The 9818-nt window shown below is 49.2% G+C and overlaps 1 protein-coding gene across 2 annotated transcripts; it reads right to left on the bottom strand.

Annotated features, from left to right (window-relative positions):
- Positions 1-832: 832 nt before the first annotated feature.
- TOPORS (TOP1 binding arginine/serine rich protein, E3 ubiquitin ligase) lies at positions 833-6278 on the bottom strand. Of its 2 annotated transcripts, XM_086867963.1 has the most exons (3): positions 5962-6278; positions 4803-4914; positions 833-4369 (listed from the first exon to the last, which is right to left on the bottom strand). In XM_086867963.1, exons 2-3 carry the CDS (start codon positions 4836-4838, stop codon positions 1388-1390), a joined length of 3018 nt encoding a protein of 1005 aa, XP_086724089.1. In that variant the 5' UTR covers positions 4839-4914; positions 5962-6278; the 3' UTR covers positions 833-1387. The 2 variants fall into 2 exon arrangements, with proteins under 2 accessions (XP_086724089.1, XP_086724088.1); XM_086867962.1 differs by lacking the exon at positions 4803-4914 and having other exon boundaries at positions 5962-6216.
- Positions 6279-9818: the final 3540 nt, after the last annotated feature.

Raw genomic sequence — 9818 nt, 5'->3', positions numbered from 1 at the left:
TGAGAAGGAAGGGAAAATTTGCTTTAGTTTTCCTTTGTTTCTTATCCCCCTACTCAATTTTTCATTGGCAATAGAAGGTACTAATTGTCCCCGACTCTATCTGGATAGTGACAGTACTCTCCCTTGCCCTTATCTCAACCCAGCTTTCTGATCTTACTTTCTCCCCCATCCTGCAGATGATAGGAAAGTGACAGAGCAGCTTGGTGAGTATCTGGCAGGCAACCAGCCAAGGCGAAACTCTGAACAAACAATTGGAAGTAATGTAGGAGAGACAGAAGGTATCCCCCTCATTCGGCCCTCAGGGCTACTGCTGTGCATGGAGTGAAGGGCAAGACCTGGAGAACAAAACCCTGCCAGAGCCCAGTACCTTGCAAATACCTGCAGCAGGACATCTAGGATGTGCTGAGCTGGGTGAATGTTGGTTATTTCAAGGGGTTCAGGAGGAAGTGTTTTATTGCCAAGGATAGACAAGACAGAAATCTTCCAAGAATGCAGCAGTAGGGTATAAAGAAAAGACTCCTTGAAGGCTGCACAGCTGTAGAACGCAAGGCGGAATGTGCAGGTTCCAACAAGGGAAATAAAAAGAAATCTGGAAGAAAAATGTTTCCCAAGGGAATACTCCTGTGTTAGAAAGGGTAGGACAGAGATTACCCAGTTTTTGGAAAAACTCAAAACCGAACCAATCCTACACAACCCAATTAAAGTTCCTGTTTTCAGTGAAAGCTTATACCAGCTGATCTCCAGACAACCCTTCCAATCTGGAGTACTCCTGACTGCACAAATATCCACGTCAAGACACATGAGACACTCAAAACCAAAAGAAAAAACTCCATTTGCAAAACACACAGTACATATGTAAATATATTTCAACAAATAACAACAAAAAATCTTATTGCTTTATTCATATTTTGACATAGCTTACCTTAAAATTACTCACAAGTCTTTTGAGAATTTCTGTAGAAATCACTGACTACTTTTCAGCAGAGATCAGCTTAACCCAAAGAGATTGAAATGATGCTGGAATTCAGACTGTATCCCATTTTATGAACTAAACAATGGTTCCCTTGTCTAAAAGGAGCAATCCCCATAAAATGCATTTCCTGGCTCTTGTTTTGGGCTCCTTTTCTGTTTGATTTAAATAAAACTTCGAAATACTGTGTGGATGGCTTTATGAAATTTAAACTTCCAAACAGTCCTCTAACAAACTTAGAATTACATACTATATTCTATCTTCTTTGACTTAAAGGTGCATACACATTCAACAGTTTTATACATTTACTAGACGTATTTTTAACAGACAGAAACCCTATCAGACATTTTAGTTCTGAAGGGGAAAAAAAAAAAGTAGCTAAATTCACAGTTTAAACAATGTTCCAAGGAAAGTCTACTACATTTTTTCTTCTGGGTAATCAAACCATGAGGATCTGCTGACAAGTCTCTTTGGCAGTCTTAGTATCAATGGCTCTCTCTCTGGACATTCTAGGAAGGAAGTCCTGGGGGAAGGCAGTTGACTGGAAGGCGCTGCTGGTGCTTCCTGAACATAACTGGTTACAGTTTCTGTGTGAGAGGCCTTACTGCTGGTATTCAGGGTGGTAACACTCTGCTCAGCTGCTGTTTCTTGAAGTTTGACATCAGCATTTCTATTGCTACCATCTAAGTTTTCCCTTGTGGCAGGGATATCACACTTCTTCTCTATTCCTCCAATTTCCTCACATCCTGTCCTCCTCAGAAAAGAAGATGGAGACTCATTTTCCCTCTCATTTATCTGAGCTGTGCCTGTCCATGTAATACTGCTGTCCCATTCAGTACTTTCTGGCTCCTTGCTGCTATCACTATCAATCGTAATCACCACCGGAGAAGAATGTACTGAGTTACTCATGTGATGTTTCCGATGTTTCTTCTTATGCTTTTTCTTTTTCTTTTTAAGATGCCTCGTTGTGTCTGTTGCTTTTCCTTCGTAGACTATCTCCACACTTGGACTCCTCATTTTTTTCTTCCTTTTCTTGCGCTTTGTCTCGCTGCTTGCACGATTGTCTGACAGGCTATCTTCATTTTTGCAGCAATCACCAAATTTTGAGGAAGTTTTCTTGGAGTCATTTTCTCTTTCTAGACTTGTGCTCTCCATGAATGCATTCTCCAGGTGGCGAGTTTTGTACTTCCTTTTTCCACCAGGCTTTTCACTTTTCATTCTGTCAGTTCCTCCAGAAGGAGTCCTTGATCTGTTGCTTGACCGACTCCTTGACCTGCATCTTTCGTAACAGTAATAGTGTCTCTCATGGAGTCCCCTCTGGCTATGCAGATCTGTCCTCTCAATAAATGATCGTATCCTGTATTCTGGACTAGCAGATTGCCTTGAGTAAAGAGTGTTAGACCGGGTCCTCCTTCTGCTGGAGGATTCATAGCTGTCTCCAAACACCTTTCGACTACAGAAAGCAGAACCCCACTGGTGTCTGCTTTGATAGCTGTCTCTTACGTAATAGCGATCGCTGTCTCTACTTCTTGATCTCCTTTTACTGTGGCCTTTGCTACGTGAACGTGATCTACTCACTTCTCTGGATGGAGTACTCTCACCACTTAGAGAGCACCTCTGGCTTTTCAGAGAGGCTCTGGTGTCATGAGCCCTTGACCTTCTGCTGCTTCTTCTACTCCTGTATTTGTTACTATCTCCACTTCTTGATCGTCTCCTTTTAAGCTGGCTTTTGCTACGGTGCTCCCTTCTAGACCGATGGCCATGACTGCCTCGACTGTCCCGTGAACAGGACTGTGGGCTTCTGGACTTTCCCTTCTTAGACAATCTGTGATTCCAAGGGGAGCATACTGTGTCACTCCCTGGAGAAGGGCACCAACCCAAGTCGTGTGGAGGCAGATCTTTTCTTTTACATTTGTTCTTCTCATCCTCTTTTGATTCCATCTTCTCAACTGCAGGAGATAAACAGCTTCTACAACTTCCAACATCCTCCCTGTATGTTGGGGAATGAGGTGAGAAGCTCCTGCTTGGTTCACTGTCACTCCAGCTGTGACACTGGACTGGTAGCTGTTTCTTGACATCTTCCCTTTTCTCTTCCTTGATGGACTCCTCAGAGTCAGAGGACAGCTCAACCACTTCTGGGGTTCTCTCAGCTAATGGCTTAACATACCCAACAATGACACAATTGTCTGAGGAAGAGCCACTGTCGTTTGAGTCAGCATGAGCCTGTAAGCCAGTTTGCAGTTTGGTTCTCCGACTCCCTGAAGCAGAGTCCTCATCAGAACTTTCTGAGGACTCCAGAGGAGAAGCTATGGTTGCACGAACCTCTTCTGAAATGGAATAGGAAGGCCCTGGAGTTTCATCATCCCAGGGGGCCTGGCCAAGACCAGGTACAGACAGACTAGTATCTGGCCCTTGTGGGTACACCACATCTGGAGATATTGTAATAATCGAGGAGTCTGAGTGGCTTCCTTCCTCGTACGATGGTGCAGGACAGTCATAATTGGCATGCTGATCATATGCTTCTAAGTTAAAAGGACAACGAGCAAAACTGATGAATTCATGCAGGAAGTGTTCAGTCCGATTCAGCAAAAATGGCTTTAAATCATCAGCAAAGGCCTGACTTTCCAGATCGTACCTAGTTACGTTACTCATGATTATGTGCTGCACAATATTGATCAGAGATCCGTGGGCACCAAACAGGACTGTAAGTTCCCTCTTCAGCCAAGGAACCAAGCGGTGCAGGCAAGCAGGGTTGCGGCGGAAGAACTCTGCCGAAATCTCTCGATAGCGGCCACCGTCCTGAATGCTGCGGATGCGCACGCCAGTGCGGTACAGAGCCCTGCGGAAGCTGATCATGTCCTCCTCCTGGATCTGTCGCAGAGATCTGCCCTCTGCGCTGGCCTTTCTCCTTGAGGCCAGCCTCCTGATCATCTGCTGAATCTCTCTGTGTCTCCGGCGCGGCGGCTCACTCGACAACCCTTCAAACAGCATCCCGTTATCTGGAGGGGACAGCATCCGCCGGGAAGGGGAACTGCGCGCGCGGCGCTCCCGCGTTAAGGTAGTGCGGTAACGAAATCTCCGGCCATCGGGGCTGGCAAAGGAGCTAGTTTCTAAAGGGCTGAGGACGTACTCCTTGAAGTCATCTTCAGCACGAATCGTATGGAAAATGGAAAAAAAGGGCTGCTTGCAGAGTGGGCACTCTGCTTTGTTTTTTGACCATTCCTGGACGCAGCGGAAGCAGAACCTGTGCAAGCAGCGATCTAGATATGCAACGTTGTCAAATCTATCCAGGCAGATGGGGCATTTGGAGTCGGGAGATGCATCTGTTGGCAGCTTACTGGTGCTGGCTTTTGGAGAAAAATTGCTGTCTTCTGCGAACTCCTTATCTGAAGTCATGTTCTGGAAAAGACAGAGACAGAAGATCATTGCTATCACAGAGAGTCAAGAATCTTACATTAGACGCAGAAAACAGTAACAATTGCTTTTAAGGTTGCAAAACCCAGCAGTGGTTCTGAGAGAATGCTGAACAAAGAGGCAGCATGACCTAACTACTTTGTTTGGCTTCTCTTCACAGTGAGATCTAGCTCTTCTGTGCTGCAAGTTTTACACAGCATTTGAATCATGCTGGCATAGATGAAGATAACAGGCAGGCCTGTCTTCTTCCCCACTCTTAACTCCCTTGATGTGGTCAATAAATTTCTTGATTTACATGGTATCCTCCAAAACATAGCTTTAAAAAATCTAGCATTTATACATGAAAAGTATGAGAACAGTTAGTTCTGTACTTTAAAACAAAGCTGAAGAAGTAATTGCACTTGAACTACATTATCACCTTCCAAGTTCTGCTTCTGTTTCTGTTTCTGCACATTCTGCCCCTCTTTGCTGGGCATTCATGCGGGACTACACACAGCTTGTTGGATGAGACAATCTCCAGGGATGTGCTCCTGCCAAAATAAGTATTTTTTTTCAAGACTGAAGCAGAAATAACCAGATGTCATCCTCAAGTACGCACTGCCTTTTATCTAGTCAGATTGTTGTGCTGATTTTGCCTGAGATGGTAAATTTTCTTCACAGTGACTGGTCCGGGCCCAAGTTTTAAATTTGTGATGAACACAGGGCTGATAATACAGAGATGTTTTTGTTATTGCTGAGCAGGGCTTACACAGAGCCAAGGCTGTCTCTGTTGTTTGTACTTCCACACTGGTGAGGAAGTTGGTGGGAGGCTGGGAGGAGACACAGCTGGGACAGGTGACCCAAAATGACAAAAGGGATATTCCACACCATGTGACATCATCCTCAACATACAACATGGGGGAAAGAAAGAGGAAAGGTGAGACATTCGGAGTGATGATGCCTCCTGCTCAAATCACTGTCACACATGATAGGGCTCTGCTCTCCCCGAGATGGCCGAACACCTGCATGCCTGTGGGAAGCAGTGAATGAATTCCTTGTTTTACTCTGGCTGTGTGCATGGCTTTTGGTATCTAGCTGTTTTGGTATTTAACTGTCTTTATCTCAACCAACATGTTTTTCAGCTTTTACCCTTTCATTTTTTTCCCTGATCTCCCTGGTCGGGGAGTGCACGAGCAGCTGCCTGCTGCTAGGCAACTGGCTGGAGTGAAATCATAAGAGATAACAAACATGATCAACAAAAAAAATCCATCTGCTTAAAAGATATTTTAGGTTTTGGTGTTACCCTAAGGCATTACAATCCAGTAGAAATAAGTTATCTCCCTACTTCAAAAACCATTAGCCCACGTTCTGCAGCCGGTCTGGCAGCAGGCCTTTCCCGCCGGCACGACAGCGAGCACCACGCGGGGGCCGGGGCAGCGCCAGCGCTCTGGAGCCAGGGGCGCAGCCCGGGCTCACGGAAGTGCCCGCGCACCCGCGGGGTCAGCGAGCCCCGGCCCCGGCCCCGCGCCCCCCGGGAGCCGCCAGCCAGCGCCCCGGCGGGGACCGCCGCTCCGCCCGCCCCCAGGCCCGCAACTCACCGCCGCCGAGCCCTCGCTTCCCGTGCGGGCCAGGGCCGCGGCCGCCTTCAGCCTGTGGCGCGTCCGGCAGCGCCCGGTGCCGGGAGGCTCCCGCCTCTCCTCCCCTGGGGGACGGCGGCGGCGGGCGCCCTCCGCCAGGCGCCGGGACGGGTCGGCCATCGTTGCCACGGGAACAGCTCCCCGCGGGCGCGGAGCTGAGCCGGGCGAGGCCGGGAGCGAGGCCGGGCCTGTCGCCGTCACATCCGCGCCCTGCGCAGTGACGCTTTCCGGGGGGCGGGGGCGGAGGCCACGACCGGGGCCGGGTGCGGGGCGGGGGCGGGGGCCGGGGCCGGGGCCGGGGCCGGGGGGATGGGGATGGCGCCGCGGGTGGTGGGGGTCCCGCCGGCTCTGCCGCCTGGTGCGTGCCCGCGGGGCCGGCGGGGAACAGGCGGGGGTGCCGATACTGCCCGGGGGCCCGGCGAGCAACTCCGGGGAATAAAAGCGAGGGGAGTCGCGGCGGAACGGGCTTTGTTCCGTAGGTGGCGGCTGCCGTGGGGGTGCGCAGCTGCGGTTTCGTTCTCCAGGGCCGCGGGTGGCCGCCCTGCGCAGCTGGAGAGCCGCCTCCTGAGCCACGGACGGCCCTAGGCAATGGCAGAGCCGTCGCGGGGCGGCAGCGGGAGCTCGGCGTTGTCTCCGAGGGTGCAGAGGAACCCATCGAAGGCTGGAGAAGCCGTGTGGTTGGTTGGGTAAATAAAACATAAATAGCACGTAAGAAAGAAGAGATAGATAAAACAGAAGACATTATTAGGAAAGAGAAAAATAGCTCTCCTTACGGATTTTAACTAGCACATACTTGCAGGAGACAGAGGTGTGCAAAGGATATGGACAAGGCTAGCTGTGCAGGCTGCCACAGGTGGGGCACAGCCTGCCACAGTACCTGCATCTATTACTACCAGGACTTGTGTAAAACATGAGGACAGCCAGCCCTGTCCCTTTTCTTACCCATAGTCAGTATGGACTAAAGTTTGCAAAAGCACACGTGAATTCACAGATCCCCAGAGTACCAGCAGTGCCCTTCTGTTCATGTGATAACCCTGTCCCATATCCTGAGCCATTTTACTCATTCCCACGCACCAGCTGGTCCTGCTTCCTGCTCAAGAGCAAACGCGTGCTCTGGCACTTCCCAACAGTCCCATCTTCTCCGCTCCTGAAGATCTCCCTAGGCAGCAGAATGGGCCATTCCTTCATGACCTGCCTGGACCCAGGGCCTGCTTCTCACCAGGTAGCCCACCTTGAAGTTTGCTCAGTAGTTGCATCTCTGCCCCAAATAATTTTCCCTGGTGTTCAGGGCAGATGCAACCTCTCCTGTGTCCACAGCAGGCATGTGGGCTGTGACCTGTTGTATGTGGGTGCCAAGACACTCATTTTACTTGCCTCAGCTCCCCAGTAGGGCACATCCTGCCCCAGTGCCTGGAGCCTCACTGTTACCTGCACCATTTGCGAGCATCAGGGCCCTTACCCACTCCCAGTGCTGGCATAATAGGAGGGATTTATATCCCAAATTGTTGTACGCTGTCAACTTGCTAAATGCTGTGTGCATGTGTCAGCTCTTAGGCAAAGTGGGACCAACTTGGACAGTTCATCTCTGGGTCATGGAAATATAAAGGTATACTTGAAAGGCATTCTAGGCTCTTCACAGGGGTTTATAATTTCTGAGCTGAAACAAAGCAATTCTGGAAGCCAAATGGATCTGGATTGAGATGCTGATTTTTTACACAGCTGTGAAGAGCAGAACTCATGTGACTCCTCTGTCACTGCCCACACAGGCAGTGTCACCTCATTCCACATATCTCTTGGGGTTACCCTCTGGGGAATAACCTTTTCTTGGGGAGCCTGGCCCTCCTTTCTCTGCCTTTCTCAAGGTCCTCAGGGGTCCCTTGGTCAGCAGCAGGATTTTTCCTTACCAGCAGCTTTGTGGGAACGAGTGTGGAGGGATCTTATGTCTTCCTGAGCAGCAGCCACAGCACTAGCAGTGCCTGTGCTGTTGACAGTGTTATCTGCAGTCCCTGACCAGGGGCAACCCCCAGCCCTCTTTCTGGTGTGCTTGGCACCATGCTTCCTCAGGCAGAGCTCCTGTGGGAAACGAGGTCAGTGGAAGACTGTTCAATTCCTCAGTTGTTCAAGAATGTTGTCTCAGCTACATCACTCTGCAAGTACATGAAAATTGTCATAGACCTAGAGCAGTGCTCCTCCAAAGGTTTCTGTGCTGACAGGCTCTCTGCCTCTCCACTGACTTTCTCTGATCCAAAGAGACTAGCTGGGTCATTCTTCACTATAAGAGCTCAGCTTCAGTGTGCTCTTGTCCTCACTGTGGCAGCCTTTGCCAGCTTTCAGTTATCCGCTCCTTTCCGTGGCTAGCTGGGCATCTCCAGCAGCATGACACCAAGAGCAGGAGTTATAAATAGTCTCTGACCACTGGCCTGCCCCAGGCTGGGTCCTCTTTAGTGTTATCTTCTCAGCTTTTATTTCAGGTTCCACCACTGGCATGCACCTGGGGATGCACACGGGCAGGTACTGGTCAGTTCAGGGTTGTGGCCTGCTCTGCTGCAAACCTTCCAAGTGTCGCTTCCAGACAGCTCTGATGGAGATCTCCGTTTTTTTGGCTTTGGGCAGCGAGTGTTTGTGATCATACAGATGCTTTACTTCCGAGCTGCCACGAGATGGCAAAATACTCCCTGGCATCTCCTCCAAGCCGGCTTGCCTGCGCCGCAGGCTGGATCTGTGCAGGACTACGAGGAAGCAGCAACACTAACAGCAGCTGAATTTCTCTCCCTTCATCTTAGCTACTGCTCGGCGTGTATGCTCAGGGATGCTTCTGCAAAAATCTCCAGAGGACCAAGACCTGTCCGTTTTCTCTTGTCCCTGAAGTCCAAAACAGAGACTATGACTGCTCACAAGAGAGATTGAACAATAATGTCCCCGGTGATCACAAGAACCTTGCCTACTGACAGCAAGAAGGCATAAGGAGACTTTCTTCTTTTTATGATGTGGCCCTTAGCTAACAGAGAAACCTGTGTGATATTTCTGTGTATATTAAAGAACAGAGAGCCTCACTCAAGAATTTCTAGTTCTCTAGCCTGTCTTGACTATTCTCTGTATCCTCTCTACTGTACTGCTGTCACAGCTCAATGCTAGAGTAAATGTCAAGGATCCTAGAAACATCTTCAGTTCCACATCCTGATGCTGACCTGAAGTCATGTCAGCATGACAGCAGAAGCAAGAAGCTACTTTTACCTCCCCCATAACACAGAAGTGGGATTAAAGACCTCCTAGAGATTTAGAAAATAGTTCCTTCTAGTCTAGTGGGTGCTGGTTTTGGCTGGAGTAGAACTAATTTTCTTCATTGTTTCAGGCTGTGATTTAAATTTGCACTGAAAACAGGGCTGGTAACATTTTTCTGCTGAACCAAGGCCTTTGCTGTTCCTCACCCATGCCACCAGTGAGGACACTGAGGATGTACAAGGACTTGTGAGGGGACACAGTTGGGACAGCTGACACCACATGACCCAAGGTATATCCCATATGGTATGGTGTCATGCTTAGCATATAAATCTGGAGGAAGAAGAAGGAAGGGGAGGAAGTTCATAGTCATGGCATTTGTCTTCCCAAGTGATCCTGACACATGATAGGGCCCTGCTCTCCTAGAGATGGGTGAGCACCTGCTTTCCTATGGAAAGCAGTGAATTAATTCCTTGATTTGCTTTGCTTCTGTGTGTGACTTTTACTTTCCCTATTAAACTGTCTTTATCTCAATCCATGAGTTTTTTCACTTTTACCCTTCCAATTCTCTTCCCCATCCCACCACGGATGAGTGAGCC

The sequence above is a fragment of the Cyanistes caeruleus genome, chromosome Z (genome assembly GCF_971803275.1).
Source record: "Cyanistes caeruleus chromosome Z, bCyaCae1.hap1.1, whole genome shotgun sequence".
Classification (NCBI taxonomy): domain Eukaryota; kingdom Metazoa; phylum Chordata; class Aves; order Passeriformes; family Paridae; genus Cyanistes; species Cyanistes caeruleus.
The sequence above is the reverse complement of the archived record's forward strand: the minus strand, read 5'-3'. Positions and strand labels throughout refer to the sequence as shown.

Excerpts from the sequence above, each read along its gene's own strand:
- TOPORS (XM_086867962.1), bottom strand. The coding sequence starts at position 6,120 with ATGGCCGACCCGTCCCGGCGCCTGGCGGAGGGCGCCCGCCGCCGCCGT. Across the intron at positions 4,370-5,961 it reads GAAGCGAGGGCTCGGCGGCG|AACATGACTTCAGATAAGGA; the intron begins GTGAGTTGCGGG and ends TGTCTTTTCCAG.